Genomic DNA, 24,296 nt, shown 5'->3' with positions numbered 1-24,296 from the left:
ATTAAAAAAAAAAAAGAATAAACCCAAAGTGTTCTAGAGATTCAGGGAGTGAGGGAAGGGGGCAGTTTGACCCTTTAAAATTATCCATATGTTCATTTTAAAAACAGGAGTGGACAATAATGCAGGTAATATTCTTTATAATTCAGGTAAACTTAAAAAGGTTTTTAAATCATTATTATTATCTCATACTTCAGTGTTAGCAAACCAAGGAAATTTCTTACTGATATCAGCATGGCAAATAATAATTGCATAGAATATTTGACCCTAAATAATTTTTAGCAAAGGATACCTAGTTAAAAAAAATCACAAATATCTGCCCAGTTCTTTCTTGTTCTTGACTTTGCAATTCTAGTACATATCCATCTTTTCTTCCTACATGTGCTAGCTTTATCCAAATATCATTCTTCTTTGCAAACTAGCTCATTAGAGAAAAGCTTAAAGAAAAAAGAGGTAGCTCAGGCTCACACATGTAAATCAAACTTTATATTGCAAAGTATTTTTAATATTTTCAAATTAGTTGCCCATATTTGAGAAATTAATGATTTCTACCAAGTTCCAGATGCCCAGCTTGTTTTTAAAGATCCAGTCTGGCAACACAAACAAGGCAACATGCACTGAGTTACCCTAAGAAGTTTACCAGAGCCCTGACCACTCTCTTCTGCTTCCCCCATACTGTTAGGGCCAGGCTCCATTCTACATCCTGAGTAGATTATAGGAAAGTAGCTTCTTACTTAAGCAAATGGTAGTAGACAATGAAAAGAATACCAAATGGGTTTCTTCAGGTTGGGGAATGGGAGGTAGGTATTTCTTTTAAAATAAGCAAAATAAGCCAGACCCAGAAAAATGAGTATCACATTTTCTCTCATTTGAGGAGTGTCTACCAGGAAGAAAGACAATAGTAGGGGACTACTGGAGACTATTGGAGAAGAGGAAAAGGAGGGTGGAGGGAGAATAAGAGAAGGTGATTGGGAGTGGATATGATACATATGTGTGTGTATTTAAAAATGCCCTAATTTAAAAAAGAAGAAAATGAAGATTACTTCCCTAGGTATGATATGCAAAGGTAGTTTCTGCTGAAAGAATAATGTAAGAAACAAAGTAAGAAGCTCATCTAGCATAGAAAAGATAATTTAAAAGTGTAAATTGTTTTCAAATGGGGACAAAATAAGTGACACTTTACAAAATCACTTACTAAATGAATATGTTCCTCTTTCTAACTGACCTCTTTATGTTGCCTCATCGACTCCTTAAGTATTTGGCTCTCTATTTAATGGAGGACAGACCACCACCTACCCCTGGACTTACTTTTAAATCTTGTGACAGTAAACAGTAAAAGCTGTATGCACCAGCATTAATTCCCCTTCTCTTTCCTCCTCTTCCTGCTCTGAGCAAAAGATAAGGACAGCTGTTATAAAAGTTCCTATTAACTGGCCAACTCCATGCTCCTTCCTTGTATACGAGGCCTCTCCCTGTAGGTCCATAGTCTGGCAAAAGGCCCATATTAAGAGCTTGAACCTTTCCTTGCTAATCTTGTAACATGGTTCTCTTCATTGTACAAGGTCATAGGCTCCAGTTACAGCTGCAAACACACAGGGTAGATCTCTAGTCCCAGCTCCATCCCTGTGGGAGGGAGCAAAGACTCTGTTAAATCCCACAGCCAAGCGAGATGCCAGTGGCTCACGCCTGTAATCCTAGCTACTCAGCAGGCTGAGATCTGAGGATCATGGTTCAAAGCCAGTCAGGGCAGGAAAGTACGGGAGATTCGTATCTCCACTAAACCACTCAGAAAAACGGAAGTGGTGCAGTGGCTCAAGTGGTAGAGCACTAGCCTTGAACTGAAGAGCTGAGGGATGGCATTTAGGCCCAAGAGTACAAGCCCCATGACCAACAACAACAACAAAAAACCCACAGCCAAACTTGATAAAGACATCTATTGTCCATGTAAAGAGAACTTCAGGAACAGATCAGTAGATATAGGGTGGTGCCCAAAGCATCCAAACTTCTAGTTTTAGGCAAAGGAAAACAACTATGTCTGAGTGAAATTTGCATCTCCCAGGACTGATCACAGTTTGAGACGTAGATCAAGGCATCAATAAGTGTTTGCTGAATATCTAAGGTAGTTAGTTCTATGCTCTCTGGAGAATCACACTCCTCCTTACTTTGAAGCAACCTCTAGTAATAATACCACTTCAACTGCTCAGCGACTCCACATGGCCTCTTTTCCAGTCATTCAGGGAAGCTGTGAGTTAGGGTTGTTTTTATAGTATCATCTCCAATTTACAGAAGGGAAAAATAGAAACTCAGGACCTAGGCTAACTGATTTGAGGTCAAAGAATGCATGCTGGGCCCCATGTTTACTGCACTATTACCCATCATAAACCAGAAATAGAAATTATGAAGCTATCCTTTTATAGAAAAAAACACATTATTGAGAGCAGATGTTCTGCGACAAAAGCAACATGCATTAAAGAACACAATTCAGTGAAAAAAAAATAAGCTTTTAAAAATATTTTTATATAGAAATATTTTACAAAGATTTTACAACATAGAAAATCATTATGTCTTAATGTAGGAAGATGAAGAAACACTGAACCTCAAGGAAGAAAAGAAAGTGCTCATAGCAACGTATTGCAGTCTCCATGAAAGTGCATACAAGGTTAAGGCAAAGTACCATGTTGGTACTGGCATGTGGCGAAATGACTTGTAAACCAGTTTTGGAAAATATATACAAACATATTTTTCTTTTATTCTTTTCAAAAGGAAACTTTTGAAAAGGAAACTTTTTTAATGAATATTCTTGCTCTAGAACAATGTATAGAACTCATAGGCATAAAACAGTTAAAGTAAAAGTGTTTCATCCAAGTTTGTTCAAAGGAAATCAAATGATTTTTAAAACAAAACCTTTCCAATACTTCCCTACTGGGGGCTACTTTTCTCCATGTCACTTGCCAGGGTGAAGGATTACTCTCTCTTATTGTGATATACATACCATTAGTGATAGTGGAAAAGCTTTTAGCCTCTAGATTCTATGTGCAAACTACTGACTTAAGTCCTTAGGTACTCACTGCATTAGAAATCTACTCTCCAGCTTTGTTTCTATCTGCAGCTTACATCACAACCATTCTACAAAGAGCTATATATGCTTAATACAGTATTTTCCTGATCTGATAGTAAAAATGCAAAGATGGTCACTAATGTTAAGCCATAAACCTTGTTAGGAAATTCTTGTTATGTGTTTTGTTTCCCCACATAGAGCAAATCCCTTAAGATCAACAGGATCTGTAAGGAGAATACTGGTTAACATTGTAATCTTCATGTGCAGAGAGCTTTCTTGTTTTTATAATGTAACTGAGAATTAAGATATAAAAATGTAAATCCCATGAGTGACAGTGAGTTTTAAGGCAGGTTGATTTATCTGCATTTTTGTGCAGATAATAACAATTCACAACATTAGCTGCTCTCTTATGCAAAATTGTATCTACTCCTAAGAATAGGGAATTCAGTTTTATCATTACAGTTTCCCCATTCTTAAACTTTTTTCCAATGCTCAAATGTAAGGGAAAATAACCAGCTCACTTCTGACTTAGGTTTCCTAAATAGCTCTTAGCCCTTAAGGCATGGCTGTGGTAAAAACAGAGAAACACCCAGGCATTTATTGGAATTTTGAAGTACAATATAAGCACATGTACTTTATACAATCTAGTAACAGGAATAGCAACAGTTAAACTGCCTTACACAACAGATGTATTAGTTTGATTTTCATCCGTAACTTCTTTTTCATCAGAACCACACACAAAAAGCTGATTGCCCAGAGTTTTCTGGGCAAATCGGAAATACATAATGTGGCCCATTGCCACAAAGGAGACTGAAATCAATACGAGCAAGCCAAAAGCTTCAGGATTTGGAGCCAGGATGACCATGATGAAATGCAGAAGATCAAGAAGATAATTCATGGAGTTCTGTACACCATTTATAATGCCTCTTTCAGATTCAATTACGTTTTCTTGTAGCAACTGTGTCACAGTTAAATCAAAAGACCAGAGACCTATAACAAAAGATATTTTTAGACATTGAATTTTAATATATAATTATAATTTATAACCATATATTTTAGATTGTATTTAGGTATTTTTTTTTTTTTTTTTGTCGGTCGTGGGGCTTGAACTCTGGGTCTGGGCGCTGTCCCTCAGCTCTTCAGCTCAAGGCGAGCGCTCTACCACTTGAGCTACAGCGCCACTTCCATATTTTTTTTTTTGTATTTAGGTATTTTTTGACTTATACAAGATGCACATTTTGGCCCTACTCCCTTTTGTATAAAGAACATAACTGTGCCTTAATTATTTTTCTTTTTATTGACAATGATAGGGTTATTTATGGCATTAAGATTTTTACAGCTACTAGTTAAAATAAATTTAAGCTACAGCCTTCTTAGTTTTGTCTCTCTGTGATATTCATACTCTTTAAACAAAATTCTGAAATCTGGGACCTAGCCCTAGTAAGAACTAATTTTTCTGAAGTTTAAACTGACCTCTTACATGATATGGCTAAAGAGTAAGGAAACTCTAAAGGTCGTGGTTCAAGTAGTTGAGTGTGAAGCCCTTAGTTCAAACCCCAGTACTAGGGAAAAAAAGTGAACAAACTTTAAACCACTCTCACATTTACTGCTTGGGTTCTCCAACCCTTACAATAAAGCTGTCTTGCTTGAATATTAATGTCTTGATAAATTAACAAATTGCTCTGTGTCACAAGATAAATACGGTTTGATTTCAAGAATGAATTCACTAGTAATCTATTAATGATTACTTAAACTTTGTAATTAGTCGTTACATTATGCTTTCTTCCAGGGCTATAAAACCTATTTGTATGTCAAAGTATGTAATAAATATACATCTCACAGAGAGGACCTTTGCAGGATTATCTAAATAACTACTATGTTGTTTAAAAACCAAAATCTTGTCTTTTTATATCTTAGCCTACAGAAGCATTCTCTTTAAATTATAGTTCTTTTAGTAGAGCTAACGTAATATAAAAAACTCAAAATTTCTAGCTGGCAATACAAGGGCTGTAGTTAATATCTTTTAAAAACTAAATTACATTAAAAGAGTAATATTTATCCTAGCTTCTCAGGAGGCTAAGATCTGAAGAGCAAAGTTCAAAGCAAGTCCCAAAGGAAAGTCTAAATTCCACTTAGCATCAAAAAAGCTGGAGGTAGAGCCATGACTCAGGTGGTAGTACACTAGCCTTGAGCCAAAAAAGTTCAGGGACAGCACCTAGGCCCTGAGTTCAAGCCCCTAGGACCAGTGTACACGTGCACGCGCACACGCACACACACACACAGAAACACACACACACACACACACACACACACACGTAGAAATATTTAAGATTTAGATACTTAAAAGCATTTAAATATTTAAGATATTTATTTTTATTATTTATTTTTACTAATAATCAAATATTTAAGATCATTAAGATTATTAAAAGAGCTGAGACTGTATGTAGCTCAGAGTTAGAATACTTGCTTAACATGCACAAATTCTGGGCTTAAGCCCCAGCACCACACATATACAATAAACACAGATCCACACATACATACACACACCTCCCCCACATATATTAAACATTAAAATATATTTATATATTAATTTTTCTAAATGAATATTGCATTCTACATAAATGTTCACCTAGGAAAAATTCAAGCCTGAAACACATTTTAAGTTTATGTGTACACATACAAGTATCTAGTTTTTAAGCTATAGAACAAAAATTTCATGTTGAAAGTCTAGATAGTATACATAAATAGGAAATTTTGGTTAACATTCAAAAACTAGCTCAGATAATTTATTGGTGAAAACACCAGCTTTCCAAAGAGGCACTTCAATTTATCACTTGACAAGACAGAAGTTCTTACCAATTCTAGCAGCAATGACGCCTGCAAACAGCAGACTGATGGAGATGAGGGGCACCGATCTAGTGCTCATCTCGTGGACAGTGTTAGCAGGATTAGACCCGTTTGACATGAGTGTTTCAGTTGGAAAGATGATTTCAGGTATTTTGGTCGTTGTGGACATTGGCTCTTCTTGCATGAACCTAGTATGGAAATCTTCAAAAGGAGAAACAGACAAGTCCAAGGGGCTTCCAGGCATGAACACGGAGATCACACACAAGATCAGACAGGAAAGCTGTACCCATCCTGAAATCATACCAGTCCGAACCAGGCCACACTTTTGACGCAGCCAAGTAAATGCCACAGTCCCCATGATTCCAGTTATAGCTGAGGCTCCCATCAGAACACTGAGGATGGAACCGCTCAGGCCCTGAGTGTAGGCATACCCAGTGGTGATGCAGTCAAAGCCCAGGACAGTCATGTACAGGAAAGAAAGACCCATGCCAGCCAGAAACACCGGCTGGTTGTAATAGGAGACCCATCCATCCCGGAAGGTACGGAAGGGCTCAGCTATCTGGGAGATGCATGTGGACTGTTGTTCACGTTCAAGCTCATGGATATTCGGGTCTTTCTCACCCATTAGATGAGTTCCTTCCAGGGGTTTTGGCTCAGTATCTGTTAACAAGAGAAATCATTATTTTAGGGGAAAAGCCAATTACTTTTTCTTACTCTCTTAAGTGTACCCTTGGTTGCCTCATTATAATTCCTTTAACTGTAATCTAAGAATTCCAGCCACAGAAAAAGTTCCAAATACTATTTAAAAAATACTTTTGGTTTGTCTCACCTAGCAAAGTAGTGTATTTAACCTCACCCAACATAAATGCAAACTAGTTTGGATCTTCAGCAGCGTATGAGGTCTGAACATCAGAATAAAGGCCTGGACATTGTGTTTGGTTTACCTTTGTGCAAATTCAGCTGTTTCAGTTCAGCTTCCTCTACTTTAAGAACAGCTTTCACAGCTAGTGCAGGAGTTTTCTGGTAAACCTTCCAGAGTAGGAAGTATTCCACACACATGGACACCAAATTCCATCCCGAAATAAAACCACAGCCGATGACTGGAGATCCAAAAGTCATAATCTGGCCAACAGCTATGGGGGCCAAGACGTTGGTCAGCTGGTCAATCCTTCGAATGGTAGCATTCATGTCTGCATGGGTAAGTGGAAGGACCAGGTAACAGTTCAAATCTACCAGAGAAGCTGCCCATTTCCATTATACTGAAGTATGAAACCAAGAGTAAAGATTTCCCCCAAATGCTGATTTCTAAAAAGTAATTTGTTAGAAAACATTTGTTTGAATCAAGCCACTCTAAATTTGCCTCAAAAAACTGTGTCTCCTTGGAATTCTAGAAATTAGTTTAGCATCAGTTTTTAAAATGAACACAATGGTGACTCTATGCCTGTTATTAGCTAAGCACCATTCTTAACTCTGTAAGTAAAACAAGTAGTACCTTTCTCTATCTTCATGAAGTTTGCACTCTCATAAGAAATGGAAGGAAATAAATCGTCAAGCAAACATGTATAGATAGATTAGATAGATAAAAAGATGTATATATATATTAAACAAGCAAATATGCATAACATACATATGTGCATATATAGCACATGGCAGATGTTCATTAAATACTATGGTGAAAAGTAAGGAAGGGAAATAGACATAAAACAATTCTAGAGCAGGAAAGATACAAATGTGCTAAGACAGTCAGAACAGGCCCAGAGTATTAGAGGATTAGCAAAGAGGCCAGCAGGGCTGGATCAGGAGAAATGAACTCATGTAAGGCCCAGTCATCTAAGGTCTTATGAATACTATATGGACTTTGATTTTTTACTCTGAGTCAGAAAGCATTTGCAGGTTTTGAAACACAAAGATGGCATAGTCTAGCATATTTTGAAGGCTAATGTTGGCTGTTTTTATATATTGAGAAATGATGATAGAACAAGGATGGAGGAAGTAGCAGACAAGCAGAAGCAAGGAGGTAATTGGCAGTAAGGCTGGTGTATACCACCATCTATAGTGAAAATGTGGAGAAATAGTCGCTGTTCATACTCTAAATGTAAAATTGAGAGGACTTGCTATCAAATAGTAATAGTATGTATGTTGAAGAAACGAGGATTTAAAAATGATGATGAGTTTAAAGCCTTTTCTATTTTGAAAACTGTTCATTGTTATTATAAAGGTGATGTACAGAGGGGTTACAGTTCAATTTTGAATATTTAAAGCAGCATTATGTGTTTGCCAGGTATATTTTTCCTCTTCATTCTTAAAGTTTTCTGAGTTTGCTTTTGTTTTATTTTATTTTTTTTCTGAGTTGCCAGTTACTGAGAAGACTTCAAGAGAATCAAGTTTGGCATAAAAGAACAAGTGTTTCTTTTGGGAGATGCTGATTTTAGTAGATCTAATTAGGAGGCTGAATCAAAAAGCAGAAAATTAAACACATAGGATGAGCTTTGGAAAGAATATGAGCCAGATTTGGAAAGTTATCAGCTGGTCATTTTTCAAAGCAAGGAGACTACTTGGGACTATAAGGAAATGTCTGTAGATTGAAAAGAGATAATCTCTGATGACTGAGTTTTGGATACACCCATGTTTACAGATCAGAAAAAGTGATTAGAAACTATCAAAAAGGATTAGATATCTGGAGAGTGTGGTGTCTTAGAAACAAGGTGACAGTGGTTCAAAAGGGAAAGAAAATAAACTATATCAAGTTCTGATTAGCCCTCAGAAGGGACAATTGGTCACATGAATATGTTGGGGACCTCAAACAGAATAAAGTAGGAAAGACATATGCCTGATTAAAGTTGGTTTAAGGGACTGCACCACATCCTGGGATACAATTTCTATTATCATTTCCATGGGTCATATTCCTTCAGAGCACAATGTGAACCCTATTTCTTGACTTATTTAAGGAAAGAAATTGGAAATTGGCATTCTCTCCCTGATATGTTTTGCTGAATAGAAGAAAAAAGAGATAGGATAACAAGGTGGCAGCATGAAAAATGCAGGGGTTTTTTGTTTGCTTCTTTTGTCAGTTGTGGGGCTCAAACTCTAGGCCTGGGTGCTGTCCCTCAGTTCTTCAGCTCAAGGCTAGCACCACTTCCAGTTTTCTGAGTGGTTTATTGGAGATAAGAGTCTCATGGACTTTCCTGCCTGAGCTGGCTTTGAACAGCCATCCTCAGATCTCAGCCTCCGGTGTAGCTAAGATTATAGGCGTGAGCTACCTGTGTCAGGCTTTAATGCAGGAGGTTTTTTGTTTTTTGTTTTTATTGTGAAAATACTGTACAGAGGAGTTACAATTACATGGGCAAGATAATGAGTCTTATCAAGCATTGTTGCCTCCTCCTTTGTTTCCCCTTCCTATCCCTTCCCATCTTTCCCCCTACCCTCCACCCCCGTCTCCCCTCCCTCCTCCTCCCACCGACTGCCAAAGTTGAAAGTTCGTTTTTCAACATAACGACTTGTACATCTCATTGTTGCAATGGGTCCACCTGTATCCCTATTTAAACGATTTGTTTTTTCCCTTCCCCTCCACAAATTATACCAGCATCAAATATAGTGAAAGCAGGGGTTATATTGTGGGGGAGGGGCATACAAAGCAACAAAGAAATCATCTTATAAATATGTTAGAAACGATCACATGAAAGAAAAGACATTTGAATACTTATCTTGGGGTTCATTTCGCCTAACATCAACTTATTTAACCTTTTCTTAATGCAAGAGTTTTTAAGAAGAGAAAATTAGAACATTTTATACCCTGAGTAGAATGATATCACTGCTAGACAAAAAAAAAAGTTGGACAGGAGCACAATCTGTCAATTGCACAGAGTGTAGAGGCCACATACATGGCTTCAGGAACAGGTGAGAAGATATAAGTGATGGTGGATGCCCCACGAAGCCCTTTCTCTATTCTATCAGTCATATACAAAGCAAAGTCATCAGTGAAAGCAAGGAAAAGAGAAGATTATGAATGTGAAAGAACGAAAGAGAAAATGCAGACCAGTCCTCCGGAATGTATGAGAGGGAAGAGACCAGAGAAAATAGTTCGATCACCTACTAGCTTGAAAGGACCAACTTAAACACTGTGTTCATAAACTTCAAGTGATAACAATGGGGAAAAACAAAACAACTGTGCGTTTTTCCTCCAGACATGCCTATAGTTGGATTTAATCAAAGTCTTACTGAAAGAAAGTGTCAAATTGGAAGTGGGCCATGTGAGCTGGGTGTATATAACCTATGAAGTGAGCATATCATCATGATTGACTGCAGTTTAAACTGGGGAAGAAAGGAAGGCAAGTGAGGGGTCATGAACAGCGAAAACAAAGTGACATTAGTAAATTGTAAGTATCAATTGTGAGACTGTTGGGGCAAGGATATTGAAGGAAGGAGTTGAAAAGACAGAATGTGGAAGTCCAAGATACAGATGCCAAAGAGTTAGATAATAGAAGGGAAGGATTTAGTGATGAGGTCAAGAGTTTTACCACGGGAATGAAGAGCTGTGTCAAAGTTGAAAACAATAAAGGAGTAAACAAAATGTACTACTTCTTAATTATCTCTTAAAGCAGAGTGAAAATTAACAAGTCTTCAACAACCATTTGGATCACTTAGGAAAAAGCATTATATAACTAAGTACATTACTAGAAATTGCTTCTATTCTTTCCCTACTTAGTTCAAATTCAATGCCTTTCTGATTAGCTCAATGAGTGTAATATGCTTACACAATAACAACAGAACTTTGACATATTTCACTTTTCACTTGAAGGCAAAGGCAGCATTCATCTTACAGGTCAATATCTAAGCAGAGGCCTCACTAACTGTAGTAGCTGCCCCTACTAATAATTTTCCAATGCATATACCCACAGAAAAGTATGGAATTAATACAAATAACTTACCACTTTAAAACTGTTACTCTCTTACTACATTAGATCGTTTTCTGTCCTCTTGGAGCCTTCCAAGACCACCAATTCCAATCTTTAACATAATATTTAAGAAGCTAATAATGATTACATGTCCAAACAAGCATAGTGTCAGAAAAGAGCTTTTATTTTTTGTGCCAGTCCTGGGGCTTGAACTCAGGGACTGGGTACTGTCCCTGAGTTCTTTCCTCAAGGCTAGTGCTCTACCACTTTGAGCCACCACAGCTCCACTTCTGGTTTTCTGGTGCTTAACTAGAAATAGGAATCATAGACTTTCCTGCCAGAGCTGGCTTCAAACTATGATCCTCAGCCTCCTAAGTAGTTAGATTTACAGTCATGAGCTACCAGAGCCCAGCCAGAAGAATCATTTTTAAGAAAAGATTTGCTGAGCAAATAGTAACTATCAATTTTGTCTACATCAAATGTGAAGTCAATTTTTAATCAGTAGAGTACAAACATGAAATTTATATGCTACACATGGTCAAAGCCAACAGGCACATTTTTCTTTAGAAAGTTGGCATGAAAAAAATCTGAAAAGATAACATGGAGAGTCACACAGACGTAACACACACACATAAAAAATAGGGAAGAAAACAAAGCAACTAATGGAAAGTTTAAGAATCTACAACAGGCCAAGTATACCACATAATAGAAAAGGACGATTAAATAAAATACTGTCAGGTACCCCAAAGGAACTAACAAATTAGTTAACCACATGTATGAAAAAACAATGCCTTTTGTAGTGTTTTCTAAACTATACAGCCATTACTCCTGTTCCTTATACTCAATGATACAGCTTCAAGTTTTAAACTCATTTTGTAGTCAAGCAATATCTAGCTCACAATCCTTTCTCTTTATTTTCATGTTTCCTTACCCAATACACACATAAACATACACAAACACACATCCACACAATTTACAAAATATGAAATCTTCCTAGTCTACTCCTTCACTTGGAATTCTAACAGTCAAAAACAATTCAAAAATCAGCTCATATAAACATAAAGTATTTCTGACTGGAAAGTATGTATTTCTACAGACAGCTTCAGAGGAACCTAAGACAACTGCTAGAGATCCTAAACACTCCATTCCCCCTTCGTGCTACTATTTTTCCTTTAACCATCTCCTTTTCCTCGGTTCTCCTTTAATTGCCTATAGCCAAAATGACACTCCAAATTCATGCTCAGAACTAAAGAAGTTTCTGATACTGTTTTGAAACGTGACTTTTATTAACACAAATACTGAGGTTAAAGTTTGAGAAAAGAAAACATGTAGTTTTCTTTCACTCATCTACTAAGCCTCGCAGTTGGTTGTATGTAAAAGAGCACCCCTTACTAAAAGTAAGCTTAGAGCAGATAAGAAGAGCTCAATTCCCTTCTTAAAAGTTGAGAAACTCTAGAGAGTAAGAAAAATGGACTATTTGGCCTAGAATCTTCTACCCTGCAATAATTAATTATATAAAGAGGAATGAATGGACAGCCATATTTTTATTCTTGTCTTGAGACATCATTTTATAATGATAAAGATCCCACAAAGTTTGTAGTATCTTTATATTTATTGCTTAAATATGTTTTAGGACCAGCTAAAGATTTGTAGTGACTTTCTCTTAAAACTATTTTACACAAGTAAAAACAGCCTTCTTGACTTCACCAAGTCAAAATGAGTTCACTTAAGAAATGTAGATAAAGCTGGGAGCCAGTGGCTCATGTCTGTAATCCTAGCTATTCAGGCTGAGATCTGAGGTTCAGAGATTCAAAGCCAGCTGAGGTAGGGAAGTCCGACTCATCTCCAATTAACCACCAAAAAGCTGAAAGTGGAGCTGTGCTCAATTGGTAGAACATTAGCTTCAAGGAAAAAGATTAGGGACAGAGTTTAGGCCCTGAGTTCAAGCACTAGGAGTGGCATACACATACACACACACCAAGCGCAGATAAGTGAAACTTTCCCCCTCAAATATATTCAACAAATATAAGACCTATTTTCAAAATATATCCTTTGCATCATTTGAAATTTAAATCATGGGCATATTTTATATGCTTAAAATAGTATGTTAAAAAGAGAAAGTAAACACAAAAAAAAACAATGTTTTATCTTGTCATTCAACATAACAAAAAGAAATGTGGAATCATTCCTTATGACAATCACAAGAAGTAAACTCAGTAAGAATTTTCTGTACTGCAGACTCAAACAAGCTTCATCATCCTCTGAAATTGCTGTGACATTCTATTTGGATTATCTGCTACCACAGGTAATGATTCAAGCAAATTTTTCTTCTACACCTTCCATAGACTTTGTTCTTGTTTAATTACCATATCCGTTCTGCTCCCCCTCTTTTTGTTAAACCACAATGTCCAGTCAAACAAAGCAGCTTGCTAAACCCAGCACCTAATCTTACATAATCTTGCCTTCTATGTTCTGGGGTAAGCCACTTAAGTCATCAAGAATGGTTTCTTGTCTGTTAGGATGATGGTTGGGCAATGTGTTTGTGACACTCATTATCTTAATGACTAGTGAAGTTAATGCAGCTCATCTGACCAGTAGTTAGTTGTATCCTTCCTCCTCTACCATGTGCAATGATCAGTTTCTGTGTGTTCTGTAAGTGGAGGGAAGGTAGAGAGCATGGAGGGAAAGAAGGTATTTTGAGCCCAAGTTATATTGATGTAATAGGACATACTGCTTTGTAAGCATTTTTTAGTCTTTCTTTAGCCATTAGGATGCACTTCTAAGAATTAGGATTATAAACATCTTAATAGCTGTATTTTCTCCACCATATTTTTAGTACTTTAAAGCAATTATTGTACTTCCTACGTAATATAAGTTGTAAATGACAACTTTAAGATAGAAGAAATGCCCCTCAGTAGATGAATGGATCAAGAAAATGTGATATATAGATATATAGATTTTATATATCTATGTCTATATATATATATATATAAACAGTGGAATTCTATGCCACCATCAGAAAGAATGACCTTGCCCCATTTGTTAGGAAATAGACTTGGAAAAAATTATATTAAGTGAGGTAAGCCAGGCCCCAAAAAACATAGATTCCATGGTTTCCCTTATTTGCAATAAATAGTATATGTCTAGGACACGCAGAAAAGGTAAGAAGCTATGAACATATGACCATATAAGATGATACTAAGTGAAATGAACCCAAAAGAGGTTTTATGTTTGTTGCTCTTGTTTTTAATGTACTTATAATGTACTATGTGAATTTTTTTTGTTTCTTTTGTATGTTCTTCCCCCATGGTATAACCCCTGTTTTTACTGTATTTAATTCCGGTGCCCTGCATCTTGTATATACATTTTTCTAATTTGGGGAGGGGAAGGGAAATAACAAAATGCTGAAATAAAGATACAAGTTGGCCCATTGTAACAATGAGATGTACAAAACACTTTGTTGAAAATGAACTTTACAACTTGAGGGGGGAGCAGGAAGAGTTGGGGAGGAAAGGGATGGTAGGGGAAAAACAAAGGAAGGGGGTAATAATGCTTAATACAAAATGTACTCATTACCTTACTCATATAACTGTAATCCCTTTGTACAGCATCTTTACAATAAAAATATATATTAAAAAAGATAGAAGAAATGAACTACTAGAGGCTTTCTCACAAGTACGTTTCCCAGTGTAATTCCTTAGAAAGGCTAAATCCTACATCAACAAAATAAACACCAGGAAATAAGTACATGAAAGGGGTAGAGGAATGTTAAGTATAGGTGAATGAAGCAAAGGAGGGGAGAATGCAGCCAAAAATTCATTGCATATCCTACAAAATTAAGAAACTTGAGGGAAAGGGTGACAGTTTCATGAGTAAGAATGTTGAAAGAGGTAACAATGACCAAGTATTCATAAACTGCTTTTTTGAACGGCAGCTCCTTTTTACAACTACTTAAGTACATATATACATACATATGTATATATGTATGCAGTATGTTTTCATTTGGTGTAGGGAAAAACGATATCTTACGTGATCTATAAGTACAAATAGTACTCTCCATAAGTATAACTGGTATAATACACATCAGATTTTTATTGTTATAAATATTTAAAACAATGAAATAAAATAATAAATAAAAATGATATAATTTTAAAAGGGGAAAAGGAAAAAGAATAGTTCTTCTATTGGGGAGGTTTGCATAGAATAAAAGAATAGTTGGCTATCTTACAAATTAACTTTGTGAAAGATAAATCTTTTTACTAGGACCAATTACAAGGTTAAAAAAACCCATGCTCTCAATATATTGTTTTTAAACATCCCAGAACAACCACAAAAAGCCTCATTTATTGTGACTGAAGTTTAGATGAAAAAGTAAACCAAATTACCTGCTAATCTCCTTCTGTCTTCTCCTGCAACAACAACAATCCAGTCCCTTTGGATAGTGATTACAGTAGCAGTACTGGCCAAGTTTGCAATGTTCCCAATAGTGATAATCAGGATATAGCAAGAAGTCTAAGGAATTATAAGAAAGTTTTGAGTTAAAATGTTCATTTACCACACTGTACCTCAGTATACAGGGTGGTTAAAATGTTCATTGGTGACAAAATAATAAAAATTTGAACTTAGTTTCATTTATAAAAAACTGTTTCACTTTTGTTTACATGAAACAATCAAGCACATATTAGTGGTCATTTTAAGGGTCAAAGTATTATTCTAATTTGTATTAGATGAGAAGACTAATAGTTGAAGGCTAGTAATGTCTATCTGGCTTTAAGACTCTGTAATTAAATACCACAAAATACAAAAAAATTCCATCACAACTACTGTTCCACTCTCTCCAATTTTTCTACCCATTCCCATCAAACTATCATAAAATCATATTGCGAAATTTTATATAATTGATATTCTCAAAGACAAATGTGATTCTTGAAGGAACACAATTATAACTGATTATTATATACTATTTATTTTGTTGTATGTTATATAATATAAAGTATACATAATATATACTATTATATAATATATAGCATATAACATATATTAATATATTATTTTGCATTAATATATAAGGAACACAATTATGACTGGTTATATATTATTTATAGTATATTATATAGTATGGAATACGTAATATATACTTATACATTAATATATGTAATTATATATTACAATATTATATATTATTATATATTAAGTGTAAGTGAATGAAGAAATGGAGGGGAGAATGCAACATTCTACAAAATTCAATGCATATCCTACAAAATTAAGAAAAGTGAGGGAAAAGGTGAGAATTTCATGAGTGAGAATGCTGAAAGGGGTAACAATGACCAAGTATTCATAAACTGCTTTGTTGAAGGCAGCCTCTTTTTACAACTACTTAAATACATATGTATGTATTTATGTATAGTAAATACATATGTATGTATGTATGTATAATATATAATATGTTGTATATAACAATATGGTATATAGTATATATTGTTATATACTATATACACTATATGATACTATATTATATTATATATAATATAGTATAATACAGCATATATTATATATTAAAGTATAGTATATATAATAATATAGATTACATATTATATATTATAATAATGTATATAATATATAATATCTTAATGTATATATTATATTAATGTATAGTTATATAATATACAATTGTATATTAATATATTATGGAATATATACTATGATTATATATTAATATGTATCTATACATGTATATACATGTGTATATATTACAGAATAACATGGAATAAAGCAAAAAAGTAACAACTAAATTATTCAATAAACTTTTTAAAGCTACATTAAAAACCAATAGAATGAAATTTGAATTTAAACAATTATGAGTTTCTATTATGGGCAAAACAACACCAAATTATATAGGCTTCAGTAGACACACAATAAATTATTAAAAAGTCACATTTGCAAAAATAAGCAAAAGTTTTAAGAGACTTTTCTTTGTCACTACCATATGTTCAATTTCCTGTCACCAAGAATCTCATAGAAAACTTACAAGGACCCATCCATGGTACATGGTCAGAAGCTCATTTTTATGTAAGAAAACCATCATCAGGATGACTCCACACAGGGTAACAGAAACATTCTGGACTATCAGTGAAGTCTGAGCCACTGTATAGAGGAAAAAACAAAAGTGATTACTAAACTTCATCAGGTGTGTTTTACACAGGCCATCATTATTCTGCTACATTGATATATCTGAATAATTATTACCAAAAAAAAAAAAAAAGGAAATCTTTCCAAAGTAAATTCTGCCTCTGCCTGGGTTGTATTCTCAATACAACCCAGGAGGTCACAGCAAACCAATGAAATGCGCACACAAACTCAAATACCCACATTTTCTGTCAGTAGATGCCCTTCATAATAGTATATTTTCATCAAACTTATTCTCTTTAAAGTTCAGTCACAAACAGAACTATTATATCGAAAAAATCCATCTCTCAGCCTTTTGTTGCTTAAACTGAAATAATATGTAGGAGGCTAAGGAAGAAGTTATGGAATCCACAGCCTCCTACATAGCAAGCTTAATCTGATAAGATGATATAGACAAATAAGGAAAACATGCAAAAAATTTTCCAAGGATAAAGCAGTTGTGAGTTTTCCTCTGGCACAGTGGTGCTATTTGCTACAAGTGTGAAATGCTAAGCTACACCTTCTCTCCCAGAACATGCTAGCTTTCTTAGAGTGAAGCACACGTATAAATAAAGTGCGGGAGAAGACCAGGTAAGGTCACCTGTTAGTCTTTTCTCTGCTACTCATCAGGAACATAATCTAGGGCAGGATACTTAATGTTTCTTATGCTGGTGTCTAGAAGGTGAGAATAGCAACATCTGCCTTCCTTACTTTATGGAATTATAATGATACTCAAAATATTTATGAAAGGCTTTTAATATATGTCAAGTGTAATTATAGCTCTTGCTATAATTGTAAAGCTCAGGATTGTAAAGCTCATTCATCTTGGCTTGGAAGGTCATATCAAAGACTCAAGACAAAAAAAATAAACAGCTCTCTGAAAGCATTCTGAAATAAAATCTCAATTCATGTATGTGTACATGTACATATGTGTATATATGTATATATATATTCATTATATAAGGATTAAATACCAACTGAATAAGATTCTTAGCTCTCAAGACCCCAAAGGCCACAAGGAAAGGTACATGAAGCAATCCATTATAACTATATTAAGGACAATAGCAGAGGTATTACAAAGCTTTGTGTAGACACAGAGGGAAAATAGTGAGCACAATCTACAGATTCAGGGCAGTGTTCTTCTAAGTGTGACATAAGAGTTGACTCTATAAGTAGAAGATTTCTATTTCTCTACACTTCTACTCACTCCACTCAAAATGATTCCTAACCTATGATTGCAGAGCTCAACAAATGTAAGGCTAAAGACTTCTATTTTTGTATAATAATATAAATTACTAGATTTTTTTCTAGGATAAAGAATGCTGTACATGAGTTCCTCTGTATCATTTTACCAGTAATATCGACTCCTACAATTTGACAGTCCTGTTGCTCTATATTTAAGTGCACTTACCTGAAATGTCAAGAAACCAAATGACACTTCAATCCTTCCCCAATGTCTAAGAACACCTAGCTCTTGACATTATCAAGCAACTTTTAAAAAAAAAATACACAAATTATTATCTCCCTTGCTATTCTATTCTAAATAACTGAATTGCTCAATTCCTCTTTGTCCTGTATAAAACCAAAAGATCAGTCTTAATGTTCAACAATAAATGCTATTATTATTTCTTTTCCCTAAATTAACGTATAATTCAGGTGTCTGTGATCCAGGCTATTTATTTTTCATTTCTCTTACATATACATCTTCATATAAAAGAAAGTGACCTAGACCTTTAGCAGATGGTATACCTGTCCCAGAAACATCACACTAGAAAACTCCAGTGCAATTCATGGTTAGAAAGAAAGCTAGATTAAGTAAACTCTTAATGTTTAACATGGGTCCCAGAGAAGCGGCTTTAGTGTTAATTATTAACATCTGAAAATTATGAACTGCCAAAAAGACAAAAACAATCTATTAGGTAAATGTTTTAACATCCCAACTTGTCCAGGATTCTGAATCCAAATAGGCTGCCAGCAAAACCCCTCAAGTGTGGTGTGCAAATATTCACTATATTGGTCATAGGGATTTCTTTCTTAGTGTGATGTTTACCCTGTTACAGAGGATACACAGAGGCTTGTCCCATGAGAGTACACAGTCTTCGTTATGGAAGGGCACTCACCTTTCAGTCTAGCATTCTTATCCACCCAGTCACCAATGATGGCTCCCAGGACCAGAACAGACCCTGCCACCACCAGCCCATAGACTGCAGTCAGGAGGAGGCTGTTCCCATAGAGCTCCACCAGAAACACAGAAACTGCGAAGTGCCACATCCGATCTCCCTTAAATAAGAAAAAATGTTTCGATGAAATGTTTTTAATTTCTAGTCCACTGCACTCAGGAAGTTGTTTTCTTATCAACAAGAGCATTTTTGGACACATTTGAAGACTTTCAAAGTCCTAATTCCTCTATGGATTGAATATTGGTCAAATGTCAAAACCATTCAGTGTTGCACCATGGCAAATATCCTTGTCCAATTATTAAATAAATTCAAAATAATGTTATTAATAAACATATATTTGCCAGGTGCTGATGGCTCATATCTGTAATCCCAGCTAGTCAGGAGGCTGAGATCTAAAAATCATGGTTCAGGGCAGGAAAGTCCGTGAGACTCTTATCTCCAATTAACCACCAGAAAACTGAAAGTAGCACTGTGGCTCAAAGTGGTAGAGCACTAGCCTTGAGCAAAAAAGCTCAGGGACAGCACTCAGGCCCGAAGTTCAAGTTCAAAAACTGCAAAAGGAAAAAAGAAAAACAAAAAAATTGTTACTCTAGAAAAAAAATTCACTTTGGGGAAAAGAAAAAAGTCTATTATATGTCAGGTTTCTTCACAGGTATGGAATTTGCCCATCTTGATTTGAAAAGCACCAAGTAGTTTGCTTTAATCCAGAAAAGCAACACTGCGCGGTTTATAAACATTGGTGTACTTTGAATGTCAAGAAAAAGCTAAACTCTCAGTTTGTGTCAAAGGACAGAATTGTTACATGATCTCTGAAGTTTTTCACCTCCAACATTTTATATAATATGCCTGGTTTCTCAAGTAAATCTCAAAGTCACAAAACAACAGAGCAATCAGAAAGATGAAATTTACAAATACAAATTCTGGAATTGCATAAACAATGTTGAAATAGATGTATAGATAATTGACTAATGTTTTAATAAAGCAATGGTGGAGCCAGGAATGCTATTGCCATCTGCAATGTACAAGACAGTACTCGACAGGAAAGGAATTTCCTGCCCCAAACATCAATAGACTAGAGAAAGAAAAACATTGGTATAAAGAATTATGAGCAAAAGTTTAAACCAAAATTTGAAACTAATAAGATTAGGAACTTGAAAAATGAGGTAGAAATTGCTTGCTACCACTTGCCTTTGCCATACTTTGTTTAAATGCCTATTTAACTCTTACCCCTTTGACAAATGACCATGGTCTTTCATTCACCTAGTAAGTACCTATGGAATAGTCCCTATGTAACCAATGCTACTTCAGGCACTAGAGCTCCAGCAGTGCACAAAAATCATAGTCCATGTTTTTATGCAGTTCCCATTCCAGTTCACAAAGGCTAAAGGAAAAATCTAGCCCAAGTCAGGTGTTTATAAGTGATATGAGGAAAAATAACAGGAGACAACAAGATGGTGGTTGGTGCATTTTATTTGAAGTGATAACAGAAGCTTGAGAGCAGAGAAGTGAGGACTACAAATGAGAGCTAGAAAAATTCAGAACTGCCTGGGTCACATGGAGACAGGTCATAGGATCTTGCCAGGCAACTGATTCTTCTTTTGCATTGCCTTACACTGCCATTTCTTTTGTAGTTATTCTTTTTAAAGCCTGTACTAAGTTATAAATTCTTTAACAAAAGGACCCACTTGGACCCACTTCTTATACTATTTTTTAACTCCAATAGTACAGAATAAAATTTACTGGTCTATTGACAAAAAGAAATGAAGCCAGCAATTAAAAGCATTCAATGCCCTAAAAACCAACCCTGAGATAACCCTCTACCCTAAAACAGCTCAGTGATCAATGTACAGGAAATTATGATTTTGAGAATAGATATTCATATAAGTACACATAAACACACATATTTTGTTTTGACACTATCAGAGTACCACACAAAAAACAAAAGTAGAATCACCTGGAAATAGCATTGCTATTTTGTGCTCTTTTGCAATGAGAAGTAAAAATCCACTGAACTTACATGTCTGAAATTGCAGTTGGGTTTTTTGTCTGTTTGTGCTAGGGTTTGAACCCAGGCCTGGGTGCTATCTATGAGCTTTTTCAGTCAAAACTAGAGCTCTACCACTTGAGTCACAGTTCCACTTCCAGCTTTTTGGTGGTTAGAGATAAGTGTCTCCTGAAATTTTTTACCCAGGCTGGCTTTGAACCATAATCCTCATATCTCAGACTCCTGAGTAGCTAGGATTATAGGCATGAGAAACTATTACCCATCTCAAGCTGTTGTTTTTTTCATTCCAACTTTTTCACAGGGCCTCCCTTTGCTCAACCTATCATATATAAGGTTGTGACAAGCATATATCACCTTTCTTGTAGAATTTCTTTTAAGTCCTTGACAAAAAATTCTTTTCAAGACCAAAAAAAAATTCTTCATGTAAAATCCTCCTAGAACAACCACAGTTCCATTCATGTTTTTGGCAAATCTGACAACTAATCTATCAGCCAAAGGTCACAAAAACTTAAACTCAGACGGGCGTAGGTGGCTCACCCTGTAATCCTAGCTACTCAGGAGGCTGAGATCTGAGGGTCGCAGTTCAAAGCCAGCCCTGGCAGGAAAGTCCGTGAGACGCTTATCTCCAATAAACCATCAGAAAACCGAAAGTGGCGCTGTGGCTCAACTGGTAGAGCGCTAGCCTTGAGCTGAGGAGCCCAGGGGTAGTGCCCAAGCCCAGAGTTCAAGCCCCAGGACTGACCAAAAAAATTTAAAAAACAAAACTTAATCCCTGCCCGTAGTTGTAAGTCAGATATTTTAGTTCACTTCGGTTCTCTAGGAGTGAGTGAGGGCCAGAGGACAAGCTGAGAATTTTAGACACCATTTGCGTTACCTATTACAACTTAGTAAATTAAATAGAGAAAACATCCTTTTAGATTTACTGTGTGGTTTCACTAGGTTTCTACTTAGTCTCACCAGTTATTGGAATTGAAACAAACTGCACCCATCCCACTTTGTTGACATCGATTTGCTGAGTCATTGCTGAGTAAGCATTTGAGAAGATAGCAGTTTGCTTGGCTACAAAGCTGACTATGAACGGATATTTCTTAGAAAGGCAATCATCTATCTTAATAACTTCTCAAAACCCAGCTAGAGATTTCCTCATAGAGTGATTTCTATTCACCTATTAAGAATAATACAACATTAGTTTCCATTTTAAAAAAATAAATTAAGATTAATTTTTTTTTTGGTGGGTCGTGGGGCTTGAACTCTGGGCCTGGGCGCTGTCCCTGTGCTCTTCAGCTCAAGGCTAGGCCTCTACTGCTTGAGCCACAGCGCCACTTCCGGTTTTTCAGTGGTTTATTGGAGATAAGAGTCTCACAGACTTTTCTGTCTGGGCTGGCTTTGAACCGCGATCCTCACATCTCAGCCTCCTGAGTAGCTAGGATTACAGGCGTGAGCCACCAGTGCCCGGCAAGATTAAAAATTTACTCTTGAAATTCTTCTTACTTTGGTGCTTTTAATAAAAGGGCATATGATTTGAACATACTCAGCTGTGCAGCTTTTAGACAATAAGAACAATTGCTTAATTTTAAAGATTTTAATCATTAAACATGTATCCAGCACCTTTTCGGATGATTCACTTTTTTAGGGTTGATAATGAAACTCAGGCCAATGGGAACATTGGGATTCTTTTAAAACCACACAGAAAGTCAGAGGGAGAAGGGTGAATCAGTTTCTGATTTTCATTACATAATGGTTTATTGGACAGCTTACGATGTGACCACACATACTATGTGAGGGCCAGGATTTTAATCATTCAGATATTTGATCTTGTTTGTCCTGTATATTTAAATTAATCTTAGAATGTTATTATTAGCTGAAGTCATTCACTCTGCCATTCTGAGAAACAGCTTTGATGAAAATAACTTTTGCATTAAAGCATGCTCTATTTTCCTTAGCTGCATGACAAAAGTAGAGCTTGGCTTACCCCAACTGGCTGAAAGTAAACAAGAAATTGTGTAACTGTGGTGCGCGGCCTGGTGTGCATTCTCACTTACCCAAGTGGAGAGCGAATGACCAAGGTAGAGAAGGAATTTTGCAGAAGTCAGGTAGTTGGTTAAGAATCCTACAAAGAAACACGGGAAGAAAGATTGTTTTAAAGCACATTAACTACTTGAGTGAGTCGAGATTAAAACGCGCATCTTCTATGAAAGCACTGCTATATGTGCACGACAAACCACGTAGCTTCTCAAGTCACTGTAAACGGAGGTGTTTCGTCTCCGAATGCCATTAACTTAAATTCGCCCTGTTGGTCCACCTCTGCATAGGTTTGCGCAAAGTGAAGAAACTGTTTAGAAACTCTTGTGTCAGCGCCAGGCAATGCCACCGCCCGGCCCGCGACATCCCCACCTGTGTGCAAGTTCACACTCGGGACGCGTTTTCTTCTTCGTTCCCAGACGTGCGCTCATTAAAGGGTTTGGCCGCGGGCACAGCCGCGTTCCCGCCACACCTGCGAGGCCAGGCCGCGTCCCCGCACCGCCCGGGGGGCGCGCGCGCCGGCTCTGCCCAACTCACCGCAGCGTCCCTCCCGCGGGGTCTGAGCTCTCGCCCGGGCCATGACTCCAGGCAGGCGTTCTCCCCCGGCTCGCGGTCCCGCGGCTGGTCCCCGGCTGCTTCCTGGCGAGGTGTGGGTGGAGGAGGAGTGCAAGGAACTGGAGATAGCACCGCTAAAAACACAGCAGCCTCTTAGGTGAAAAAAGACCTCCGCGACTACCGCAGCCAAGCGAAGGGGGGACAGCACTTGGAAAGGCGCAACCGCCCGGGGTCTTCCTTTGGTCTCCTTTCCAAACTTAGCTAACACTGTAGCTGAAGTTGGAAAGCAAAAGCCTTATGGAAGCGGGTGGGAGGCTCGACAGGCCGAGCAGGACCCGAGCCGGCTCCAGCCGCCGCCAGCGCCACCGCCGCCGCTGCCGCCGCCGCGGGCCTGGCCCCGCACTTATACCAGCCGGGGGCGGAGCTCCGGCGCGGCCCGCCCGCCCGCCCGCAGCCTCCTCCGCCGCCGTCGCCTCCCGGGCCCCGCGGGGCCCCGCACGCCCTCCTCCCAGCCGGGAGGAGGGGGGAGCCACCCGCCCCGGCGCAGGCGTCCGGCCGGCCACTGATAACCT

General features: G+C 37.0%; 1 protein-coding gene across 1 annotated transcript; it reads right to left on the bottom strand.

Moving 5' to 3' along the window:
• Positions 1–2,493: 2,493 nt before the first annotated feature.
• Slc40a1 (solute carrier family 40 member 1) lies at positions 2,494–24,090 on the bottom strand. Its single transcript, XM_042688239.1, has 8 exons — positions 23,707–24,090; positions 23,190–23,257; positions 19,083–19,242; positions 16,826–16,941; positions 15,183–15,309; positions 6,847–7,092; positions 5,912–6,562; positions 2,494–4,045 (listed from the first exon to the last, which is right to left on the bottom strand). The coding sequence occupies exons 1-8, from the start codon at positions 23,747–23,749 to the stop codon at positions 3,732–3,734; spliced, it is 1,725 nt and encodes a 574-aa protein (XP_042544173.1). The 5' UTR covers positions 23,750–24,090; the 3' UTR covers positions 2,494–3,731.
• Between the last annotated feature and the right edge of the window lie 206 nt (positions 24,091–24,296).

This window comes from Dipodomys spectabilis, unplaced genomic scaffold (assembly GCF_019054845.1).
Source record: "Dipodomys spectabilis isolate Male_0828 unplaced genomic scaffold, ASM1905484v1 ptg000115l, whole genome shotgun sequence".
NCBI lineage: Eukaryota > Metazoa > Chordata > Mammalia > Rodentia > Heteromyidae > Dipodomys > Dipodomys spectabilis.
The sequence above is the reverse complement of the archived record's forward strand: the minus strand, read 5'-3'. Positions and strand labels throughout refer to the sequence as shown.